Raw genomic sequence first — 24,052 nt, forward strand, 5'->3', positions numbered from 1 at the left:
ATCCCTCCTGGGATTAGCTGTGGCAAACAGGAGAAATCCACCCTCCTGCCTCCGTGTGCAGAGATGTGAGTGTGGAACTCCTCACTCTGAGCAGGGGGGTTCCAAACTCCCAGAGACTGCAGAGGGCAAACACCACCCCGGGAAGAAGCAGGAATCAGGGCTGGGTTCCAGGTTCCCAGCAAGGACAAGGACCCTGCCCTGCTCTGGGATGAAGCCCCGGGCTCCCACTGGGCTGCTCCAGGTGCCAGGGATGGAGAGCTCAGGGGGATCTGCTCTGCCAGAGGCACCTCATGCCACAATGAGGTGAGTAACAAAGCACTTGTATTCATTTATTATTGCAGGAGAGCAACTGCACTCGGCCAGTGGCTCCTCTGAAAGGAGCTAGGAGCTCTCCTGGGTCAGTATGACACTGAACTTGAGCTACACTCACTGCCACCAACCCTCCCCAACCCAGGCACTGGCAGCAAACAATGCAATGCTGCTCCTTCAATCGCTGCCTCAAGACTTCTCCATTCTCTACTCAGGAAAGAGACACACTGAGAATGCTCAAGTGAAGCCCTGCAACACATAAAAACTGCCATCCAACAGAAGAAGGCAGAGGATGGAGCACAACATCCATTCTGTGCTCTGGAGCAGCAATCAGCAATGCCTCTGTTCAAAGTCAGGCTGGGGGAAATCCCAAGGGCTGGAGGGGCACAGTAGGACCAGGTGAAGAGTGGGCACAGTCTGCACTGCTGGAACACAAACCTCCAGTGCCCGCTGCTGCTCTGTGGGCAGGAGGAGCAGCTGTGTGAGGAGAGGAAACTCCACAGCCCAGATTTACAGAAAAGTGAGGTGAGACCTTGTCCTTACCGTTCTGCTCGTCCAGCTCGTTCCCAATTTCCTGCCCCATTTGCTTCTGCCTGGATATGATTGAAGAAAGAGCATCGAGTCCAGCATCTTGTTCTGCACCAGGAAAATATATTCAATTACTTCCAAAAGCTGCTGAAATGCCAGGCTACATAAAACAGGTAGAAGTGAAGGAAAAAATCTACTCTGTGCTTCAAGGCTAAAATGTTTTAAGAAAAACACATGAACACAACATGAAAATTAATCCTTATGGCAACAGTACTCTTGAAATAATGTGAATGATGGGTAAATAATTTCTCTGCTCTGGCTGGGACATTTTGCTGAGGATCCAAAAAAAAAAAAAACCAAGAATTTAACATTTAGCTGTTACTCAATCATAAATGCAGGGGATTTTCTGGCAAGCTCCAGATTAGTCTTTTTAAATTTTCCAAGCAACTTCTAACATGAATAAAAGAAAACAGGTGATGCAAACACCAAAGAATTCAAAGAGATTTTTAAAGCTGTGAGAGGACGCAGAGGGTGGGGAGAGCTGAGGGGAGGAGGGCAGGGACAGTGTGAGGTGCTCCCAGAGCTCCTGGGGGAAGAGCCACATCCCCTGGGCCCTGCAGAAACGGGCAGCTCCCCCTGCCCAGAGCTGCCAGGGGGGCACAGGAGGAGCTGCAGAGGGTCAGTGCCCAGGGCACAGCAGGGATGCCCAAATGGGCTGGCCAGGACACTCTGCACTCCTGCAGCCCCAGTTTAATGACCTACAATGTAATTAAGAACGCAGCTGAGGCCCCTCCTGGACCATCAGGGGTGCTCCTGAGCTGCACAGCAGTTGTGCCCAGGCAGTGAAGCAGGCTTCTCCTGAGACTGATTTCACTGCATCACTTCCAGCACTTGAATTGCCTGGACATGACCTCAGCAGCCACCTGACCTCCCCAGGCTGAGCTCTCCCCACACTCCCAAAGTCAGGGACTCCTCATGGGTGCAGAGGGCCAAAATCTGAGGACCCTTTTTGGATGAGTTAATTCTCACCTTGTCCCAATTCAACACCTTTAATGCCCCCAGCATGGCCCCTCCAGCCAGTGCAGTTATGTGATCCCACTGCACACCAAAACCATGAACATGGGCAAAATCAGGACTTCCAAACTTTAATTTAACAAGTTGCATCCAGGTAAGAACCTGCAAGCACAGTGCTGCTCCTGCAAACACCGAGAGCAGCTGCCTGGAGCTGCTGTGTTTGACATCTGTAAGGAATAAAATTCAGCCCAGGCTGGTGTACTGAGCTCCACACCAAAGCTCCTCTCAGAGTCCCAGAGATGCTCAAAGCAACCAGAAAGGCTCTTGTACCTTCAATGATCCTTCTCTGCTGCTGCCTGAGCTCATCAAAGCCAAGTCCTCTGGTCTCCTCCGATTCTTCCAAGAGCCAGGGGTTGGGGGTGCCTCGTCTGGCCCCTCCTGCCATGAGGCTGGACCTGAAAAGAGCCCAGTGAGTGACTCCCAGCCCTGCCTGGGTGTCTGTCCCCTGCCTGGGTGTCTGTCCCCTGGCACACAGCACCCAGGGTCCCAGTGGGTGATTCCCAGCCCTGCCTGGGTGTCTGTCCCCTGGCTGGGTGTCTGTCCCCTGCACACAGCACCCAGGGTCCCAGTGGGTGATTCCCAGCCCTGCTCTGCCCTGGCACACAGCAGCCCCCAGGGCTGAGCCCTCTGTGCAGCCCAGCAGGGATCAGCCAAAACAATCCCCAAGAACAAATCCACCCCACAGGCTGGAAGTGGCAAGGAAGGACAGAATTCATCTGACAGGGATAAACAGTTGTATAATAAATCCATATAAAATGCTGTTTGCATGTAGAGCACACAGCATTCCTGGGAATACAAATTATTCCTGGATTATAAAAATAAAAATACTGCTACAGCCTCAAACAGCAGAAGGACCCACTTGTTAATAGAGATGCAAATCAGATGAGACTTAATTCCCTGCAATCCTGACCAAACCTAGGCAGGAACATTCCTGAATTTTGGGAACTGCAGATGGACACAGCTCCCTTCCTGCATCTCCTAGTCTGGCATCAACCCGAACGAGAAGCCAGGAGCACACACTGCTAAATGAAAGAGTAATTAAATAATGGGTTTTCTTTTCAAAGAATTATGACTTGAGATTGTTCACATTACAGACACCTCCCTGGTGACCACAGAAAACAAGATTTCCATGTCCAGGCCACATAAATCCAGGCAGTAAAACGAAACCCCACTCCAGCATTTCCTCAGTACAGATTCCTGCTTTCTGCCTTCCAGCTCTTCCCTGGCTTCTCCTGCAGGACAAACCTCCCAGCAGAGTCCCTGAGCCCAGAGCTGCAGCTCAGGCTTGGGGAGGCACGGTGAGGCTGCTTTCCCCAGATGTTCACAACTTGGGGTTTTCCTTCTGCTTTCCTTTCCTTCAACTCTGCACCTCATCCCCATTTTCCCTTCTCCCTGCTCTTCCCCAAAGCACTTCCACAAACGACCCCAGAACAGGGAGGGCTTTTAGGATCTCTCAGGTGCCCAATTACTGCCCCTTGGTGTAACTAAAAGAACTTTTTTAGGATCTCTCAGGTGCCCAATTACTGCCCCTTGGTGTAACTAAAAGAACTTTTTTAGGATCTCTCAGGTGCCCAATTATTGCCCCTTGGTGTAACTAAAAGAACTTTTTTAGGATCTCTCAGGTGCCCAATTACTGCCCCTTGGTGTAACTAAAAGAACTTTTTTAGGATCTCTCAGGTGCCCAATTATTGCCCCTTGGTGTAACTAAAAGAACTTTTTTAGGATCTCTCAGGTGCCCAATTACTGCCCCTTGGTGTAACTAAAAGAACTAATTACAATAACCCAGACCTAAATGAGAAGGCTGCAGCTGTTTTAGTGTTTTAAATTGAGTTTGTATGGAGCTGCTCCGACCTGCCCAGTGCCCCCCTGGGCCGGGCACCCCTCTGTGCCAAGGAGGGCACCGGGGGCACCGGGGGCACTGCGGGGGCTCCGGGCCCGGCCCGGCCCGGCCGGGGCTCCTGCAGCAATCCCGGGCAGCTGGGGACATCTCCTGGCCTGGGATGGAGCAGCGCTGCTGGAAAATCGCCCAGAGCAGAGCCTGCAGCTCCTCTCCCCGGCCGCGGCAGCGCGGGCACCGCGCTCCGGTGACGGCAGAACGGGAAATGGGAAAAATAAATAGGAAAAATAAATAGGAAAAAAAGAAATAAACAAATATGGGGGGGAAAACAAATATGGGGGAAAAAACAAATATGGGGGGGGGAAAACAAATATGGGGGGGAAAAAACAAATATAGGGGGAAAAAAACAAATATAGAGGGGAAAAGAAACAAATATGGGGGGAAAGAAACAAATATAGGGGGGGAAAGAAACAAATATGGGGGAAAAAAACAAATATAGCGGAAAAAAAACAAATATGGGGGAAAAAAACAAATATAGGGAAAAAAAACAAATATAGGAGGAAGAAAAACAAATATAGGGGGAAAAAAACAAATATAGAGAAAAAAACAAATATCGGGGGAAAAAAACAAATATAGGGAAAAAAACAAATATAGGGGGGAAAAAACAAATATAGGGGGGAAAAAACAAATATAGGGGGAAAAATAGGAAAAAAAAAGGAAAAAATCAAATATAGAAAAAAACAAATATAGGGGAAAAAATAAAGAAAAAATATAAATATGAAAAAAATATGAAAAAAGATGGAAAGAAATATGGAAAAAATACAGAAAATCCCTTTTTTCCTGCAAGTGACTAAAAAGCACTTTGTGTAAATCTCAGCCCCTCCCTTCCCCAGGGCAGTGAGGCTGAGCCCCGAAGCAGAGGCAGCCCTGCTGGGAGCAGCTGGGTGCTCAGGGCAGCCCCAGAGAGGAGCTGGCACTGTTCCAGCCCAGCCCTGCCCTCCTGGAAGCCCCATGCACTGCCCAGGGCTGGCAGGGGGCTGGATCAGACACCCTGCACACAGCTGGCATGCAGCTGCCCACAGTGCCCAGCTTTCCTCCCTGCTCTGGGCTTCAGTGGGCTCTTTCATCCCCCAGGGCACCAGGGTGTGACCAGCACAGAAACACGGCTCTGCTCCAGGTGGAACCAGCACTGCAGCTCACCCAATTCCCCTCAATTAGAGGGACACAAACCCCAGGTACCAACTGCTGCCAGAGCTGCTTAACCACAGCAAAGGAACGGAAACTCTGCTTGCTGCAACCAGCACAGCTATTCCTGCCTGCTCCAAAACAGCCAAGGCAAGCAAATCTGGGATAATTTGTGTTGTGCCTCTCTCCCTCCCAGCAGTGCCTGCCCCGCTCCTGGAGGCTGGGTCATGCCCAGGGGTGTGCTGCTCACAGCAATCTTTGTGACATGTTTGGTAACTGCCTTCCCCTGCACACAGCCCCACTTCCTCCTGCCCTGCCTGGTGTGAAGATTAAAGCTCATCCAATTAGCCACCCACTGCCTCCACAAGTTAATCAGGCAGATCTGGGGAGCCTCACGAGCACTGCAGCGTGGGGATGGCTTTTGATGAGGGGAGCAGATTTAACTAATTACAGGGCTCAGCGCTGTGCCCGAGCACAAAAAGGTGATGGGGTTTAAAATCAGGGAGCTCTGCCACTGCCTAACAAGGGAGGGCTTGTCCTTTGTTTCACTGATAATTCTCAGAACACCTCCCAAGGAACTTAGATTACTCAACCAGCACTTACTCCAGGCCACACATCGAGGCTTAGGGCTTTACAAGGCTGATCAGCAAGACTGAGTCTCAAACAAAACCTGGGTCATCTGACAGCTGGGTGGATGATCACTTGAACATTCCCTGAACTACAGAGGGCTCTTTGAAGCACCCAGGGCACCCCAGCCTGGCTTCACAGGTCACCCTCCACAGGGGAGCTGCAGGACTGGGGCATTCTCTCACTTACAGGGCTCACTCTGTATTTTTAGGAAGCTTCAAGCTAATAAGTAAAACAATTTTCTATATAAATATAGAAATCTGAAAAAGAAAACCATACAAATTTTCACTATAACAATTTTCTAATAGAAACCAATGTTCTGTATGAAATAGAAACCCCCTCCATCTCTCCAAAAACCCAGGAGAGGCCACACGAGCACAGGCAGTTCCAAGACCCCTCCAGGCACCATCCAGGGGAGATTTCCTCCCAGGAACCTCTCCTGATGGGGAGCCCCCAGCAGCCCCTGCAGCTGGCAGAGGATTTCCAGCCCAGCAGCACAAGAGCTGCTGCTCCATTCCAGGGAATCCCACGTGGCCCTGGACAGCATCTCCCAGGGGCTCTCTGCTCCCCCTGCCCCAGGGCCTGGGGGCTGCAGGTGCTGCCTGAGGAGGGGCTGGGCACCCCTGACCACAGAGCCACCTGAACCCTGGGAAGCCCCAGCCCAGGTCTGATCCTGGCACTCAGGGGCTCCCTGGGGGGACAGTTCCCTCTGTCCCACCCACCTGAGCCATCCCCATCCCCATCCCCATCCCAGGATGCTGCAGCTGCAGCCAGGAGGCTCCAGCACAGCTGGGAGGGAGGGAGGACACCAGGAGGGGCTTTCAGGCACCTAAACAACTCCTGCTGATCTCATTTCCTTCTTTCCTTCTTTTCTTATCTGCCCCCCCCAAACAAGAGCCAGACCCCCAAAGGCAGCTGACACCTGAAGCTGGCACTCATGGACTGAAGCCTGTTTGGCATCAGGTGAAATTCCTGCTTGGATCAGGCTGAAATCCCTTCCATCTGCCAGGAGAGGCTTCAACCAGGAAAATGGTGACCCACACTGAGGAGAAAAAAGATTATGGCCTCTTCTAAAAAGTACCTGGGGTAGCTCTCACTGAAGGGCTGTGTGTCCCACAGGCACCAGAAGCTGTCTCTGTTTTTGAGGAATTCCAAGAGACACCAAGGAAGGGCAGGAAATTCATGGATTCTCTGGGGACTGACAGGGACTCCTCCAGCCTGAGGCCTGCTCAGACAGGAGTGGGACCATTCCCATCCCTCTGTCTCCACAAATGTTTAAACACTCTAAAGTCTGACCTGTGGCACCCAGAGTCACATTCCTGCTGCTTTCCCACTCCTGCCCTGGGAATGGAGTGAGGCCCTGAGAATTCTGCCCCACTGCAGCCCCTGCTCCAACAGCCTGCACAGATCCTCCCAAGGAGAAAAAGGGGCAGAAGACCCTGGAATTGTCATTAAATCCCCCCCAAAGGGAACGGAGCTGGCCCTGCTCCAGGGGGGCACAAACAGCCCAGGCCTGCCCTGGGAATTCCAGGGGCTCCTCAATTAGGGCCAGAGGGGCAGGAAGGCTGTCCCCAGCCAGGGAGGGTCCTGCAGCAGTTGTCACTTGGGATCAGCCCCGGGAGCATTAGAGCCCAGCCCTGCAGCCCAGAAACAGCTTCAGAGCAGCTCTCACAGGATGTGGAGCTCGCTGAGTGCTGAGCAGGCGTGAAGCAGCTTAATTCCAGGGCACAGCTCCCAGCCCCAGGCCCTGGGCAGCAAACATGTGATCAGTGGTGCAGGAAGGTTAATGAAAGGAAGGGCTGCTGCCAAGAGCAGGGCCTGGGCACCGAGGGCTGTCACATCAGGCCTGGATTAGATCTGGAAAAGCAGCACAAGCCAGGCAGGTGTCAGTGCTCAGCCCCATCAAAGCCCAGGTGCTGATTGTTCTAATGCAGGGGAAGGCTGAGAGTCAGCCCCAGGCCCATCCCAGGGGGGCTCTGCCACCTCCAGCATCCCAGAGCTGGGCCAGGATCTGCCAGGATTGCAGAGGGACCCCGAGCTGGGAACGGCAGCTGAGCCCTGCAGAGCCCGGGGGCTCCATGCCTGGCACCAGCTCCTGCCAGGGCCTGCCAGGATCCTCCCAGGCTCCTTCCCAGATCCTTTCAAGAATCCCTCCAAACTCCTTCCAAATTCCTTCCAAGCTCTCCCCAAGCCCCTTCCCTACAGACCCACTCCCAACCCAGGCAAGAGAGCAAAGTTGGATTTCCTGGCACAAGATCCAGGCCCTGAGGTGTCTCTGCCTGTGCCCCTGAAAACCAGACCCACAGGGACATTTGGGAAGGGCTGGGAATTCACCAGATGGAGTATCTGGCATAGTTTTATCCATTTTTAATAAAAGAAGTTAAAAGAGAACTATAAAACATCAAGCCTTGCAGCACTAGCAAATAAATACTCTCTGATGTTATCTTCTGCTGGAAAATACTGGAATCCCTGATCATTTCTAATGGGCCTTGAAATTATCAAGAGATTTTGGTATTTTCCTCTTGTTTGCCTTAGTTTTTATCTTTCACATTTCCCAGGCTGTGCACTGCACTGGTAAATAACTCTGAACTGCACAGAAAGTGTCAGCAAGGTCTCCTCCCAGCTCAGGCACACAGAACAATCCTTCTCCAGCCCCAGAACCAAGGACACCGCTGCAGCTCCAGCCCCAAAAAGTGCAAACAGCAGGGAATGGAGGAGAGCAGCCTGGGAGGGTGGGACTGCATCCCCTGGAGTGGGACTGGACCCTGAGCCCCAGGGTGGAAATGGACCAGAGCTCATAAAAGAGGGAGAACTCCTGACCCTGAGTCCATGCTGGCTCCATCCTGGCTGCAGCCCTGGCTGGGCTCTTGCCCTGCCCCAGGTGGATCCTTTGGGGCCTTTGAATGAATTTAATAAACTTTATTCCTTTTACTGTGTCCAGCCTCTGCTCCAGGAGCCTCTCCAAGCATCAGGAGAGCTGCCAGCAATGTGCTGTCACTGACAAAACCACCTCATTTCTGAGCAATGCCTCCCTTTGCTACCTGCAGGGGCAGGTGAGCTCAGTGGTCACCCCAGGTGCCCCCAAAGCTCAGATCCCCTGGGACTGGAGGGGACAGGGCCATACCTGCTCACATCTGGCTCGGGGCCTTCATTCCTGTAGGATGCCTCCAGCTGCCTGTGCCGGGTCACGAGCTCGTCCACCAAGTTCTGCCTCCTGTCCCCCTCCAGCTGGGTGCTGGTGGCTCTGGGTTAAGGACCAAACCCACAAGGCCTCAGAGCTCTCCTCAAGCTCCTCTCAGCCCATCCTGTCAAGGATGGGGACACAGAGGTGACCAGAGCCAGGCTCTGTCCCTGCAGCCCAGAAGTGCCCGGCCCTTCCTGCACTGCAGCTGCCCTGACAGTGACAGCAGCAGCACAGAGACCCTTCTGTGCCCAAGGGTCCTGCAGAGGGAACGAGGGGAAAGCCAGAGCCTGTGGCAGGGGGGGACAGCACACTTTGGACAGCACATTCTGCACAGCACATCCTGCACAGCACACTTTGCACAGCACACTTTGAACACATTTTACACAGCACATCCTGCACAGAACATTCTGCACAGCACACTTTGGACAGCACACTTTGAACACATTTTACACAGCTCATTATGCACACCACATTTTGCCCAGCACATTTTGCCCAAGCACACTTTGCACAGCACATTCTGCACAGCACACTTTTCCCAGCACACTTTACACACATCTTGCACAGCACACTTTACACACCACACTTTGCACAGCACAATCCTACACAGAACATTCTGCACAGCACACTTTGAACACATTTTACACAGCACATTCTGCACAGCACATTTTGCCCAGCACATTCTGCACAGCACAATCCTGCACAGCACATTTTACACAGCACACTTTGCACACCACATTTTGCACACCAGATTTTGCACAGCCCATCCTGCCCAGCCCATCCTGCCCAGCCCATCTTGCACACTTTGCACTCTTTGCACTGCACAGCCTACCCCAGCCCCCGGGGCAGCTGCTGGGCACAGATACATCTGCCGTGTGGACACCGCCCGCAGCAGCTGCTCCCTCAGCTGCTCAATCTTCTCCCTGAGGCTCTGCAGCGAGGACCTGATGGCCACGTTGACCTGGGGGAACACAGACATTGTCACTGGCCTGCTCTGGCAGAGCTGCACCACATTTCATGCAGATGTATCTCAGGCTTGTTGCTGAAATGGCTCCCCAGGTATTAAAAAGATTTTTTTCCCAGCCCCGTGACAGAAGTCAAGATTCCTCAACTCTGCTTTCCAAGGTTGTTGTGTCTTATCTCTCCCATTCTTTCTCTGCCCTGCTGAGATCTGTCCAGCAGCTCGGGTTGTGGCACAGTCCCTGCCCTTGGGCTGCTGTTGGCTTTTTATACTAAGGACTACCTGTGCTTTATTTACAATAATTTCCCAATCCCTATCACCTGTGTTAGACAGTCTGTCTCTACTCTAAACCAATCCAGAAGTGTCACCACCATCACAGCAGAAGATGGAGGACAAGAAGAAGAAGAAGGACAGGACACACCCAGATTCCTCCATCTTGCCTCTTGAACCCCCATTCCAAATCCCCAAAATTCTACATTTTCACCCTGTGATAAATTCACTGTCATTCTACTCAAACCCTTGTGGCTTGTAACTCCTCACCCAGAGCTGGGAATTGTTTCCATGGCTAAAATCCAAGGCACAGGTGTGTCTTTGACCAAGGTGCCAAGGTCTCTGAGCCCCCTGCCAGGGTCTGGAGCCCTCCAGGGCAGCCAGAGGAATGTCCTGGGATCTGCCATTTTATTTAACTTTTCCTGCACAGGTGTGAAGGGCTCCACTGCAAGCCCAGAGAGCCCGTTCAGAGCCAGGAGTCACTGCTTACAAAACAATGGAACAGTTTCACAAACACAACTCTGAGGCATTAATGCTGATGAATATGGAAAGCTGTCTTTCAAGTCTTTATAAACACGCTTCTTTATATGGGCAAAACATTTCAGCACATTTTAATATTTTCCAGATAAATTTCCAGCTCTTTCCTCTGATCTTCAGTAAAAATACAGGCACCAGCTTCTTTTGCCACTGGGTTTCTTCCTCAGCTCCCAGGATCAGAGAGAAGGCTGCCACAGGCTCACACATTCCCTGCACTCAACTCCTCCAGACTTGAAACTTAAGTCCCCAGAGAAATCCAGATTGTTCCATTTCCCTTCTCAGCAGCACCCAGCTCCCCAGTCCTTTCTCACCACTGACCTGCCCAAGCCCCAGATGTGCCTGCTCTCAGTAAAAATGTAATTCAGCCATCCTTCCCTGCTGCAAGCAAACCCCAGCCTTGCAGGAACCCTCCTGCTTTCCCCCCACCCCTTCCCAACCCAAACTCACATTATCCTCTGAGTTTTTCTTCCTCAGCTAGTATTTCTTTTCATTCCAGTTATGCAGAAAAAGCCACTCAAACTGCAATTAACAATGCAAGTCATGCTAATTAAGACTTGCTGTGCCTCTTGTTTACAAGCTGTGGCTTACAACAGGCAGCAACCCCAGCTGCTCTGTGGGGAACTGGAACCAGAGAGGAAAATCTGCTCTCACTCTCAGCCCTGCCCTCCTGGAGCCCCAGAGGCAGCAGCAGCAGCAGCAGGGGCAGTGCTGCCAGACCCTGCCTGGGTGCTCTGGGATGGAGCAGGAGAGCCTGAGAGCCTGAACCTGCCTGGGATGGAGCAGGAGAGCCTGAGAGATTGAACCTGCCTGGGATGGAGCAGGAGAGCCTGAGAGCCTGAACCTGCCTGGGATGGGGCAGGAGAGCCTGAGAGATTGAACCTGCCTGGGATGGAGCAGGAGAGCCTGAGAGCCTGAACCTGCCTGGGATGGAGCAGGAGAGCCTGAACCTGTCTGGGATGGAGCAGGAGAGCCTCAGGAGATTGAACCTGCCTGGGATGGAGCAGGAGAGCCTGAGAGCCTGAACCTGCCTGGGATGGAGCAGGAGAGCCTGAACCTGTCTGGGATGGAGCAGGAGAGCCTGAACCTGCCTGGGATGGAGCAGGAGAGCCTGAACCTGCCTGGGATGGAGCAGGAGAGCCTGAGAGATTGAACCTGCCTGGGATGGAGCAGGAGAGCCTCAGGAGACTGAACCTGCCTAACTGGCTGGGGTTTGCCCCCAAACACCACCAGACACAGCAGAGAGCAGATGCAGCCAGGCTGAGGCAGCCAAAATCCACCTGTGGACCAAAGCACCCAACACCACCACGGCAGCAGATCCAAACCAGCACAGGGGATCAGAGATTTTGGGGGTGCTGAAGCCTCTGCGTGGCCTCCAGCTCTGCAGTCAGGTAATTAAAGGTAATTAATTTCATTTGTTCTCAGCTCCAGGTGGAGAATGCTCCATTTGACTGACCCAGAACAGCAACAGAGCACAAAGGTGACACGGCCAAAAAAGTCACCAAATGCAGCAGCCTGGCCAGAAACTGCAGTGAGAGAACAAAAGATTTCCTCTCCTGTACAGAAAACCAAGGCAGAAGAAAAGTAGAAAAAAAATAAACCAATGGAAGTTTTATGATCAGCTGAACAGAGCAGAGCTCACGGATGGTCAGTGCTGGATTGAAATCCTTCCTCGCAGTTTATTTTTCCATTTTAGATTCTGTGCTCTATTTCTGGCTCAGCAACAAGCAAGAGGTCTGTCAGCCATGCTAATTGCAAAATACTACAAAAACAAAGCCCTGTTTACATTCTCCCTGAAAGGCCAGGGCTGTACAAAGACATTTCCCTGCATTTCAGCGCTCAGGGGGCACAGGACACGCGACTGCTCAGCCGTGGGTTTCTCAACAGGCATTTCTGTTATGGAAACACCTCTCTCCTTGTGGGAACCTTGTTTAGAGTAGAATCAAACGCTGCCAAATATTCCCCTCTACCTGTTGATGGATTAAAGGAAGCTGGAAAACACAGGGCATGGGACAAATGATTTTATGGAGAAGTCAGCCACGTGTGCAATGTTTCCATAAAACACAAGCCCGGAGAGTTCCAGCCCCAGAAAGCTCCAAACAGCACCAGCCCCACGTCTCACTGGGCTTTGGGCTCCTCAGAGCTGGCACTGATGGCAGTAGAGAACTTTGCCCTCTATAAATACAGACAGATTGAGCAGCAATCTTTTTATTGGTCTGCTGTTGTTGAGGTGTATCTGTGCAATTCTGATACTTCACCATCCCCAAAGCAGGAATTTACTCTGCACCTCCAAACACTCCAAAGGCAGAGAAAATACTGCTCAAGCCCCACTCATTTGGGGTTTCTGAGACCCCTTTTCAACTCCTGCTGAAGTGAGGCAGCCATTCAGCAGCACTGATCATTGTGCACAGCCTACACACTCTTCCCCAGAACTTCTTCCAAGGAAACTTTTCAAAAATGACATTTGATTTGAACAGCCCTCAGCAAAGTGAGCAGACCCAGTGATCAGGCACTGCATTACAGCCCTGATACAGAGAGGGGGAGAAAAAGCACTGGGGCTTTAATTATGCCAATTATTGTAAATGACCAACTCAAGGGCTTACAGCAGTTTTCATCTGAACACAGCCAAAGGAGCAGGTAATGACTCAAAGCTGCTCCTGAAGGAAAGGACAAGGCCTGGAGCCCCAGGGAAAGCAGCCTCCTGAAAACCTTAACTTTATTTTATTTCATAAGCAGGAAGGGGGAAAACGTGGAGAACACAACATTCCTGGGTGAGCTCCAACTGCTGCTTCTCATTCCTCTTTAACTCTGGGCTTGCACTGTGTTAGAAATGCAGCTAAAACAAGGATGCAAGATGCTACTCCCTCTGATCTGCAGCCACTGCAAAAGGCAGGAGCCAGCCCTGGAGGAGGAACCTCTGCTCCCTGTTCAGAGAGAGAGGGCACAGAGCAGCTGCTGAGCATCCCTGAGAATTCCAGTCTCTGGGACAGCTCCATCCCAGCATCCCTGAGCCTCAGGGACAGCTCCATCCCAGCATCCCTGATTCTCTGGGACAGCTCCATCCCAGCATCCCTGAGCCTCAGGGACAGCTCCATCCCAGCATCCCTGAGCCTCAGGGACAGCTCCATCCCAGCATCTCTGAGCCTCAGGGACAGCTCCATCCCAGCATCCCTGAGCCTCAGGGACAGCTCCATCCCAGTATCCCTGAACCTCAAGGACAGCTCCATCCCAGCATCCCTGAGCCTCAGGGACAGCTCCATCCCAGTATCCCTGAACCTCAAGGACAGCTCCATCCCAGCATCCCTGACTCTCTGGGCCGGCTCCATCCCGCAGGGACACCCGGAGCAGGCAGCGGGGCGTGCCCAGCACGGCCACGGCTCCTCCCTGAACCGGCGCGGCTGCACGCACAGATTCACCGCTGCTGACCCACACCTGGGCGACACCGGGGAGCCGCGGTTCATTCCCAAACTCCCTTCTCGCTCCCCTTAAGGGACAGACAGCGGCGCTGGAACACAGCCTTCCCCTGCGGGTGCCGGCAGCGACAGCGACACAGCCCCGGCCCCGATCCGCACCTCCCTCCGCCCCCAATCCCGGGAATCCCGCCCCGCATCCCCGACAATCCCGCCCCGCATCCCGGCAATCCCGCCCCGCATCCCGGGAATCCCGCCCCGCATCTCCGGCAATCCCGCCCCATATCCCGGGTATTCCGCCTCCTAACCCGAGTATCCCGCCCCATATCCCGGAGTTCCGCCCTTATCCCGGAGTTCCGCCCCCCGGCCCGCCGCACCCAGCCCCAGCCCCCCGAGCCCGACCCTGCCGGGGCACCTTGGCCGAGCTCTCCCCGCTCCGCTGGCAGCGGCTCCGCTCCTGCAGCTTCTCGGCGATGTCCTGGGCGAGCTGGCGAGCGGCGGCGAGCAGCGGGAGCCTGCGGAGCGGAACACGGGCTGGGACGGGATGGGATAGGATCTGATGGGATGGGATGGGATGGGATGGGATCTGATGGGACCCGCCGGTGTAAGCCTCGGGAGGGGAAGGCACAACAGCCCCAAAACACACAGCCACAAAACCTGGGATGGGTTTTGGAAAAGGATTCCGGGAAGGGAACACACAGCAGCCCCAAACACACGCACAGCACCCCGAACACACACACGGCACCCCGAACACACACACAGCACCCCGAACACACACACGGCACCCCGAACACACACACAGCACCCCCGAACACACACACAACACCCCGAACACACACACAGCACCCCGAACACAGACACAACACCCCGAACACACACACGCACACCGGGACGGGCTTCACGAAGGCACACCCCGCACAGCCCGGCCTGCCCGGCCCCGCTCCCGCCCGTGCCAGGCCCCGCAGGCTCCGCACGCTGTGCAGCCCCGGCAGAGCCGGTCGCGGCCCGGTCCTGACCCGGTCCCGGCCCGGTCCCGGCCCGCAGCCCCCGGCCCGGCCCGGCCCGGCGCTCACCAGGGGTCCGGAGCCATCACGGCCCCGGAACCTTCGCGGCGCTTCCGCCGGATCCGCCCGGACGCGCCGCGCGCAGGCGCCGGGAGGGGACGGAGGGGAAAGGGAAATGGGAGAGGGAAGTGGGAGAGAGGAGAGGGGAGATGGAGGGGGAAAGAGGGGAGAGATGGAGAGAGGGACCAGGGCACGGGCCCGGGGGAGCGCAGCCGGCCCCAGGGGCGCGGCAGTGCGGGGAGCGGGGCCGATGGCGCAGCGGCTCTGCAGAGGGGCAGAGGGGAGGGCCGGGTGTTCGGGGCAGAGGGGCAGGGGCAGGGGTTGGGGCAGAGGGGCAGGATCAGGTGTTGGGGCAGAGGGACGGGGGCAGGTGTTGGGGCAGAGGGGCAGGATCAGGTGTTCGGGACAGAGGGACAGATGTGCGGGGCGCAGGGACAGATGCAATGTTCGGAGTTTAGAGGGGCAGATGTTCAGTGTTCGGGCACGGAGCTTTGCAATACGAGGGCCAGAGGTGTTCGGGGTGTAGAGATGCGCGGTGCAAGGTGCAGATGTGGGCAGATGTGCACAGCACAGAACCAGAGCTGCCCCCACCCCTCCCTGCTGCCACACAAACCCCGCACTGAGCGGTGGCAGCGGTTCCCTTCTCCAAACCCCCAGCCCTGTGCCCTGTCCCTGCCCCTCCGCAGTGACATCGCTGCTCTCCCTGTCCCCGCCCCGGTCCCGGTGACACTGGCGCTGCTGGCACTGGCGCTGTTTTGGCTGCGGTGGGCTCAGCCCCTCGCTCCAAGCCCTTCCCGCCCCTCATCCGCCGGGATTTGGCCTCTCCCTTTGCTTTTGGATGCGATCGGTGACGCAAATCGGGCACAAGCCCGAGGAGCAGCTCCGGGGCGCTGCCAGCGAGGCTTTATCGCCCTCGTGACGGGGCTGCTGGGCCTGCTGATAACGGCAGCGATGACGGCAGCGATAAGGACAATCACAACACTGGTGATAACGAGATTGATAACGAGAACCAGCGCATCTCGTCATTCCCGGGACTGCTCCCCGCTCTGTTCCCCCGTTCCCGGGGCTGATCCCCGCTCTGCTCCCCCGTTCCCGGGGCTGATCCCCGCTCTGCTCCCCCGTTCCCGGGGCTGATCCCCGCCCGCTCTGCTCCCGGGATGCCCCCAGGGCTGTCCCTCAGGCCGGGCTGGGCTGGGGACAGGTCCCGCTCCTGCCCAGGAGCGCCCAGGGCCAGCAGTGCCCTCCGGGGCTCTGAGCCCCCGCTGGTCCCGCAGCCCCCGGGGTGGGCTCTGTGCCCTGGCCCGGCTCTCCGCACTGCCGGAGATGCTCCCGCAGCCGCGGCCATCAAACATTGATGGTCTTGGGCTGCGCTGCTCAGCCCGAGCCCCGCGGCCTCTACATATTTCATATTCCGTATTTCATATTTCATATCTCGCAGGCAGGGAGGCAGGTCAGGAACAACCTGCAGCTGCTCTTATCACAGCGGAAGCAATCCGATTTTAAAGGCAAATAAGCATCCTTTACAAGGTTAGGATGCCTATAAAGTGCCCGCTAAGTGCAGCCCGAGCTGAGAGCAGCGCTGTGGGAGCGGGGCGGTGTCCCGGGAGCCTCTCCCAGCTGCTGGAGGCCGCTTTTCCTCCAGCCCAGCTCCTCTGTCCGTGAGCACGGCGCTCATTCTGCAGCTCTGCAGCGCGTTCTGAGGCTGGGAGCGATCGGTACCGAGCATTTCCCGGGGGCACACCGGGAACGCGGGAGCCCCACGGCCGGGCCGCAGCCGCCGCAGCCCGAGCGGAGCACGAAGGTTATCCTCGGGAAAATGAAGGGCTCATTTACTGCCCGTGTTGCTGTTTGATGCTATCTCGGCCCACGGGGTGTTTACAGCCCCCGGCCAGGCCCGGCGCGGAATTGGGGCAGGAAGGGGCGATGCGGGCGCGGAGCTGCTCCACCCCTCGCTGTGTTTACCCCAAATAAACCGCGGGGCCGGGGCTGGCCCGCACCTTAAAAGCGCGGGCAGGTGCGGGGCCAGAGGGGACCCGGCAGGGGTGGCCGAGCTGGCACATGCTGCAGGTGGGGCTCAGCCTGCCCCGCTGCCCCGGGGGCGCGGCCGCCGCCCTCCCCATGGCCGAGCCGGCCGCGGGCGAGGAGCCGGGCACCGGGCCAGGTGAGTGCGAGAGCGGGACCCGCCCGTGCCGGGCCACGGCCGGGGGGCGCAGGGGCCGGGGCACAGCCGGGCTCCTGCCCCGAGCCCCCCGGCTCGTCCCGGGCCGGGCAGAGCCGGAGCCTCCGTCCAGCACCCGGGGCCGGGGCACCGGCGGTCGGGTGGGCTCGGGCTGATGCTCCTCGGTACCGGGGCAGGGCAGCGCCCTGAGAGAGGAATTTGGGGTGAATTTGGGCTGCAAACCGCCCCCGATCGACCCCCGGTGGTGTCTCAGCCTGGTTTCTGTGGCCGGGAGCCCCCGTGACTGTGCCGGGGTCAGGCTGTGTCCGGGACAGGAGTCGGCCCGAGCGGCTCCGGATCCAGCAGCTCCTGCCTGAACCAGGCTGAGCCCGGCCCGCTGCTCCTGCTGGCCTTGGGCAAGCGCCAACCTGAGCTGGAGAGCCAGAGCCGGACCCGGCCCGGGACCCTCCCGATGTGCCACCACGGGCTGTCCCCCGTGTCCCCTCGGCTCAGTGCGAATCCATCCCTGACCCCCAGCAGCCGAGCACAGGCGCGGTACAAACGTCCGAGGGTTAATGAGTGCGCTGATTGGCGGTGTCCCCGGGCGTGGGTGAGTGCCCAGCAGAGCTCACCCACGCGGGGACAGCTCCCAGCCCCGGCAGGGCTCGGCTCAGCCCTCCCGAGCGCCGGGGAAATGCCGCTCCCGTCTGTCCAGGCGGAGCTCGGAGCCTGCTCTGCCCAGCGCCGGGCCGGCGGCTGCCCGAGCCCTGATCGGGGCCGGGAGCTTTGGGAGCGGTGAAAAGCCCCTCACGGTGTGAGAAGCTGCCCTGACACCCAGCTGGGACCTGGCCCCACACTTCTCCGGGGCCCGGAGCTGATGGGAGCGGGAGAGGGCAAAGCCTGAAACGCTTCCCTCTGCGGGGGAGAGCAAAGACATGCAGGACGTGGCTGTGAGACTCGGAGCGCCCTGAGCCGGGGTGGAACGCTGCTGGTGCGGCGGTGAGAGGTGATCAATAAAAGCTCTTTGTCCCGCAGAGGCGCTCGGCTCCTCCCCGATCACCATCGTGGTCACGTCCGAGGCTGACACCTGGGACATCGACACCTCCCCGGGCCGGGGCTGCGGACACTTCGTGGACTGGGACAAGATGCCTGAGGCGCAGGGGCCGGCGCAGCTCCCGCGGGACGTCCTGGGCCGGCCCCCGAAGGAGCTGAAGCGGCTGGCGAGGGAAGGCTGCTGGGCCGGGAGCCACGCGGGCCGGGCCCGGCTCTACCCCCGGCTCATCCAGCGCGTCTCCTGCCGCCTCGTCACCCCCGACGCGCTCGTGTACCGCGACGTGGCCGCCCGGCTCTTCGGGAAGCCCAGCGTGAGCTCGCACCCCCTGCCCGAGTTCCTGGAGGGCTGCCCCGTGCCCACCTACTGCCTCAGCCCGCACGGCGTCACGGCCCTGAAGAAGATCCTGATCTGCGTGGGCGCCCTGTTCCCCGACATCACGCACAGCCCGCTGCTGCCGGCGCTGGCGGCGCTGCTGCTGCACTACAGCGAGGACGAGGCGCAGTGCTTCGAGAGCCTCTCGCGCCTCATCGCCAGCAACGCTCCCCACGCCGCCTACATCGACCAGTCCTTCCTGGCCCACCAGGCCTCCTGCATGACCTTCGGGGACCTGGCCAGCAAGCACTGCCCCGCGGCCCACAGGCTCATAGCCGGCGCCGCCGACAACGTCCTCGAGGTCTACTCGGAGTGGCTGTCGTGGCTCTTCCCCGGGCTGCCCTTCGGCTACGCCGTGCGCGTGCTGGACGTGTTCCTGCTGGAGGGCCAGAAGGTCCTGTACCGCATCGCCCTGGCCCTGCTGAAGCAGTTCAGGCTCTCGGCGGCCCCGGCCGGGCCGCAGGGCTCCGACGTCAAGGCCGAGCTGCAGGCTTTCGTCAGGAACATCGCCGAGCACGTCACCGTGGACAAACTCCTGGAGAGAGCCTTCGGCATCCGCCTCTTCTCCCGCAAGGAGATCTGGCTGCTCCACATGGCCAACAGGAAGGCCTTGGTGGAGAGGGGCATCACCGTGGTGCAGAGGAGGTGAGGAGAGCTCTGCGCCCCCCAGCTCTGGGGCTGAGCTGGCAGAATGGGAGCTCCTGTGGAGAACCCTCGGGGGAGCTGCAGGAATCTCCCGCAGCTGTGGCTGTGCTGGGCCCTCGCAGCCCCTGGGGGACCCTGTCAGGGGACACGGCACAGCCAGAGCTGGGGACCCTGTCAGGGGACACAGCACAGCAGAGCTGGGGGTGTTGGCACAGAGCTCACAGTGCACAGGGCAGGGCAGAACCTGCTGCAGGGGCTGTGCCCCAGAAGCAGAGGGCCCCAGCCCGGCCTGATGTCCCTCCCCCCCAGGCCGTCCTTCCACCTGGCCGTGGACATGCAGAAGTTCAGCTCCAGCACTGTCACGGCGCAGGAGATGCGCCTCGTCTGGTCCTGGCTCCCCGAGCGCTTCTCGCTCTTCCCCCCGCTGCTGCTCTTCTCCACCTCCGAGGACGGCTGCAGCCTGCAGAGGTGAAGCCTCACCTGCCCCGGGGCCGGGCGGGCCGGGCGCGGGGGACACCTGGGCAGGGCTTGGTGCTGGAGGGAGGAGCAGCACGAGTGACCTGGGCCACCTCTGGGGCTGCTGGGGCCCCTGCTGGGCTCCATTCGGGGTCCTGAGGGTGGCTTAGGGCAGAGGGCAGAGGCTGGCCCAGATGGCCACCGACACCTGGGCACCGCCCGGGGCACAGGGAGCCTGTGGCTGTGCCAGGCAGGGATGTCCCCGTGTGCCAGTCTGTGCCAGCACGCTGTGAGCGGCCAGGGACAGCCAGCCCGCCCTGCCCAGGGCTGCAGCTCCCCCCGAGCCCACCCTTGTCCATCTCTGCAGGTTCTACACGTGCTGTGAAGGCTACGAGCCCACGGTGCTGCTCATCAAAACCACCGAGGGGGAGGTGAGCGTTTCCAGCAGGGCTGGGGAAGGGGACGGGCTGGGTGACCCCAGTGGCACTGCTGGGAGCACCCACGGGCTGCGTGGTCCCTGTCCTGCCCCGGCCCGGGTCTGTCCCCGCTCCCAGGGCAGAACAAAGTGCACCTCGGCCACCAGGACACACCTCAGCCGGGGGTGCTGGGGAACCAGGAGGAGAGGGTGAGGGGGAGAGGGGCCACGAGTGAGGCTGGTCCGTCCCCTGAGCTCCCTGTGCTCTCTCCCCAGGTGTGTGGGGCCTTTCTCTCCTCCGACTGGGCCGAGAGGAAGAAGAGCGGAGCCACGTCGGGCTTTTTTGGGACAGGGGAGTGCTTTGTGTTCACTGTGAGTCACGGTTTGTGGCCGGCTCTGTCCCTTCGGTGCTGTCCTGCCGGGACACGCCGTCCCTTCCCTGCCCCAGGTCCAGGGCCGGAGCAGCAGCAGCACCTTCCCCCAGGGTGGCGCGGTGCCCCGGGGGTCACCAGGTGTGTCCCGCTGCCCAGGTGCGCCCCGAGGCAGAGAGGTACGAGTGGGTGCTCATCAAGAAGCCGGAGCTGGCCAAGGCCGTGCCGCGCTCCCGGCAGCGCTCGCCTTCCCCCGCTCCCGAATCCCCGCCCGGCTCCTCCCGGGCCAGCCGCAGCTCCAGCCCCAACCACCTGGCCGTGCCCTCGCCGCAGGGGAGAGGCCGCCTGTCCCCGTTCCTGGCCATCAGGCACTTCCTGCTGCCCTCCAAAACGGCCTCCATGTTCATGTCCGGCTCCCGGGACGGGATCGTTATCGGTAAGGGGGATCGATATCGGTAAGGGGGATCGATACCGGGAAGGGGGGATCGATATCGGTAAGGGGGATCGATATCAGTGAGGGGGGTCGATATCAGTGAGGGGGGTCGATATCAGTGAGGGGGAATCGATATCAGTGAGGGGGGTCGATATCAGTAAGGGGGGATCCCTATTGATAAAGGGGCATTGATATGGATAAGGGGGATCCCTATCAGTGAGGGGGGATCCCTGTCAGTGAGGGGGGGATCCCTATCAGTAAGGGGGGATCCCTATCAGTGAGGGGGGATCCCTATCAGTAAGGGGGGATCCCTATCAGTGAGGGGGGATCCCTATCAGTGAGGGGGGATCGATATCAGTGAGGGGGGATCGCTATCATTAAGGGGGGATCCCTATTGATAAAGGGGCATTGATATGGATAAGGGGGATCCCTATCAGTGAGGGGGGGATCCCTGTCAGTGAGGGGGGGATCCCTATCAGTGAGGGGGGATCCCTATCAGTAAAGGGGGGATCCCTATCAGTGAGGGGGGATCCCTATCAATAAGCGGGGATCCCTATTGATAAGGGGCATTGATATGGATAAGGGGGATCCCTATCAGTGAGGGGGGATCCCTATCATTAAGGGGGGATTCCTATCGGCTCCCAGGAGCTCCGGTTGGGGATACCGGGTTCAAGGCCGGGCAGGCGAGGGCAGCTCCCCTTCCCCAGCCCAGGGAGCTCCTCCCGAGAGCCCCAGGGGGCCCCCACAGCCCAAACCCCGCCGGGGTTCGCTGCCCGGGGCGGGAGCGCCCCTGCCCAGCCCTTCCCTCCCTCCGTGCGGGGGCACCGGGGCCGAGGCTGGCAGCAGCCCGGGAGGGCCGGCCCGAGCCTGGCTGCTCTTGCAGGCGGGGGGGGAGGCCAAGCGCTGTCCCTGGACGCCAGCCTGCTGCGGGGACACACGGAGCACTGCGAGACCTTCGACAACCCCCCGCTCTGCCAGGAGAACTTCCAGGTGCAGCTCTTGGAGGTGTGGGGCTTTCAAAGAGCCTAGGTGCCCTGGGGACACCCTGTGTGCCACGGGGACCCCTCCCTGCCCTGGCACCCCCGGCCCGGCTGGGGCCACCTGGGCACAGCTCCTTGGTCCCCTCGCGGCCAGAACGGCGCAGAGCAGAACGGATCAGACTGGATCAGACCGGACTGGATCAGATGGCAAAGCCCTGCCGCAGTTTGTGGGTGCAGTGACAGCTCCAGGGGGACCCCACGTTTGGGGCTGAGCCCTTTGCTCTGTCCCCAGCCCAGGGCTGGCGTGGGACTGCAGGGCTGGCCACAGAGGAGATCCCCGAATGGGATCACCAGGATGGGCCATTTTAATGTGGAATGGGGAGGTTTGGTGTCACTGGGCTGGGATCACCAGGATGGGCTGTTTTAATGTGGAATGGGAATGTTTGGTGTTCTCTGTCACAGGGGGGTTGGAGGCCACAGGGAACCTTCTGGCTGCAGCAGGAGAACCTCTCCCACCCCAAACACACTTTCTCAGGTGGGGTCACCTCCCACCCATCCCAGCCCTGCAGCCACTCGGGGCAGGAGCTGTGGCTGCCCCAGGGCTGTGCCAGCACTGGCAGGAGGGCACAGCAGGAGCAGGAATGGCAGAGCTCTCAGGGGGCTGGGCATGGGCACACCAGGAATGGCTGGGATCCTCCACAGGGTATCCAGGCACACCAGGAATGGGGTGTCTGGGCCAGAGCCACCAGGAGGGGGATCAGCAGGAATGAGAAATACTCAGGGGAAGGGAATTCCAGCAGTGGGAAGAGCGACCACCTAGAGAGCTGCTCCTGTGACTGATCAGGATACACCCAGCAAACAGGGCTAGGATGCCAATTAATAAAAAGTAAACATAAAAAAGGCGATGTGATCAGCAGTTAGTGGAGGCTGATGTCCTTGTTTGTTAAAATGTGTAAATAGTGCCAAGCTATGATGAGCAGGGAGCCTTTTGTGGAACCCCCAGCTCCTGCTCAAAGAAATACCTGCAGGAATCGCTGGGCTCGGGCGGGAGCTGGCGCTGCCCGCCGGGAACGAGCCGGGACCGGGCCAGCCCTGCCCGTGTCCCAGCGGCAGCCGGGTGGCAGCAGGACAGGGCCCTGGGGACAGGAGCTCCGGGGACCTGAGGCTGGAACTGCGTGAAGAGCTCGGCTTTTCATGTGGCATCTCTGTTTTCCACCCAGCCGAGCCTCACCCACGCCCTGCAGGGCGCAGGGGATGGGGAAGCCTCCGGCTCCTCACCTGGCATCCCGAACAGTGAGGAGCTGATGCCATCCCCCGGCGCCGGGAGAAACAGCAGCGGGTTTGCCCAGAGAGAGCGGAGGGCAGCCGGGCACTGCCCTGGGCAGGGCTGTGCCACCCCCAGCAGTGCACTGGGTGGAGCTGAGGGCGCTCTGACCCTTCCCAAGGCCTCCCAGCCTGATCCTCGTGGGAATTCCCTGCCGGACACCAATTCCCGCTGGGATTTACATACAGCTGCTCCTCCCGCATGGGCTTCCTGGGGTGGAGAGCCAGTAACAGCTCGGGTGGAAAAGCCTGGGCAGACCTGCCGGGCTGGGCGGGCAAACGCTGCCCAAGGCTCAGCACCAGGAGCAGCTCCCGCAGCTCTGGGAGCCCCGGGCTGGGTGCTGCTCCCTCCCACTGCCTGACAGCAAAGCTGCCCCCGGGGCTCCTGCCTGGCCAAGGCACCCGAGCCCAGGGCACATTCGGAGCCAGAGCCCAGCCTGAACATCGGGATGGCCCCTGGGGGCAGGAGCAGAGCTGCTGGCTCACACCATGGCTCAGCCGTGCCCTCCTCGGTGGGAGGAAGGCTCTCCTGAGGAGCGAGAGGCAGGGCAAGGAGCCTGGCAGAGCCCTGTGCCCAGGCTGAGGGGCAGGCATGGGCAGCAGGGCCCAGCAGCCCCCCACAGACCCGCTGAATGTCACAAGCAGCTTTGCAGAGCTGGCCAGGGAAGAAAGGAAAAGACTCAGGGAGCTGTCACTGGTTAGAAACTCTGCTCCCTTCTTTCCTCATCTGCCAGAACTCCTGCAGTAAATCAGAGGATTTTCCCGGCACGGCACTGCGGCTGCCAGACCGAGGCGCTCCTCTTGTGCTTTTGTGTCCCGTTCCTCCTCTCCCCTTTGCTTCCCCGCGGCCTTTGCCGGGAATTCA

General features: G+C 58.6%; 2 protein-coding genes across 5 annotated transcripts in view; one reads left to right on the forward strand and one right to left on the reverse strand.

Moving 5' to 3' along the window:
* STX8 (syntaxin 8) overlaps window positions 1-15,090 on the reverse strand; it is an 84,162-nt gene extending 69,072 nt beyond the window's left edge. For all 3 annotated transcript variants that reach the window (XR_009488882.1, XM_059864073.1, XM_059864074.1), the window contains exons 1-6: window positions 14,990-15,090; window positions 14,332-14,431; window positions 9,608-9,702; window positions 8,685-8,795; window positions 2,182-2,306; window positions 853-945 (exon numbers count right to left, since the gene is read on the reverse strand). Coding sequence is in view for 2 of the 3 variants with exons in the window: in XM_059864073.1 (XP_059720056.1) it covers window positions 853-945; window positions 2,182-2,306; window positions 8,685-8,795; window positions 9,608-9,702; window positions 14,332-14,431; window positions 14,990-15,006 (541 nt within the window). In the remaining variant the exon portion in view is untranslated. The remainder of the gene's footprint in view (window positions 1-852; window positions 946-2,181; window positions 2,307-8,684; window positions 8,796-9,607; window positions 9,703-14,331; window positions 14,432-14,989) is intronic.
* Window positions 15,091-17,585: 2,495 nt separating this feature from the next.
* On the forward strand, window positions 17,586-22,784 carry LOC132336738 (TBC1 domain family member 24-like). 2 transcript variants are annotated; one of them, XM_059864535.1, is made up of 6 exons: window positions 17,586-19,209; window positions 19,519-19,677; window positions 20,033-20,096; window positions 20,357-20,452; window positions 20,611-20,887; window positions 21,768-22,784. In XM_059864535.1, exons 1-6 carry the CDS (start codon window positions 18,284-18,286, stop codon window positions 21,911-21,913), a joined length of 1,668 nt encoding a protein of 555 aa, XP_059720518.1. In that variant the 5' UTR covers window positions 17,586-18,283; the 3' UTR covers window positions 21,914-22,784. The 2 variants fall into 2 exon arrangements, with proteins under 2 accessions (XP_059720518.1, XP_059720519.1); XM_059864536.1 differs by lacking the exon at window positions 19,519-19,677 and having other exon boundaries at window positions 17,587-19,209.
* The last annotated feature ends 1,268 nt before the right edge of the window (window positions 22,785-24,052 follow it).

The sequence above is a fragment of the Haemorhous mexicanus genome, chromosome 20 (assembly GCF_027477595.1).
Source record: "Haemorhous mexicanus isolate bHaeMex1 chromosome 20, bHaeMex1.pri, whole genome shotgun sequence".
In the NCBI taxonomy this organism is placed as follows: domain Eukaryota; kingdom Metazoa; phylum Chordata; class Aves; order Passeriformes; family Fringillidae; genus Haemorhous; species Haemorhous mexicanus.

Bases quoted from the DNA above. Each gene is read 5' to 3' on its own strand.
- LOC132336738 (XM_059864535.1), top strand. From the start codon at position 18,284: ATGCCTGAGGCGCAGGGGCCGGCGCAGCTCCCGCGGGACGTCCTGGGC. The intron at 19,678-20,032 runs GTGAAGCCTCAC...CCATCTCTGCAG, and splicing joins GACGGCTGCAGCCTGCAGAG to GTTCTACACGTGCTGTGAAG. The intron at 20,888-21,767 runs GTAAGGGGGATC...CTGCTCTTGCAG, and splicing joins CCGGGACGGGATCGTTATCG to GCGGGGGGGGAGGCCAAGCG.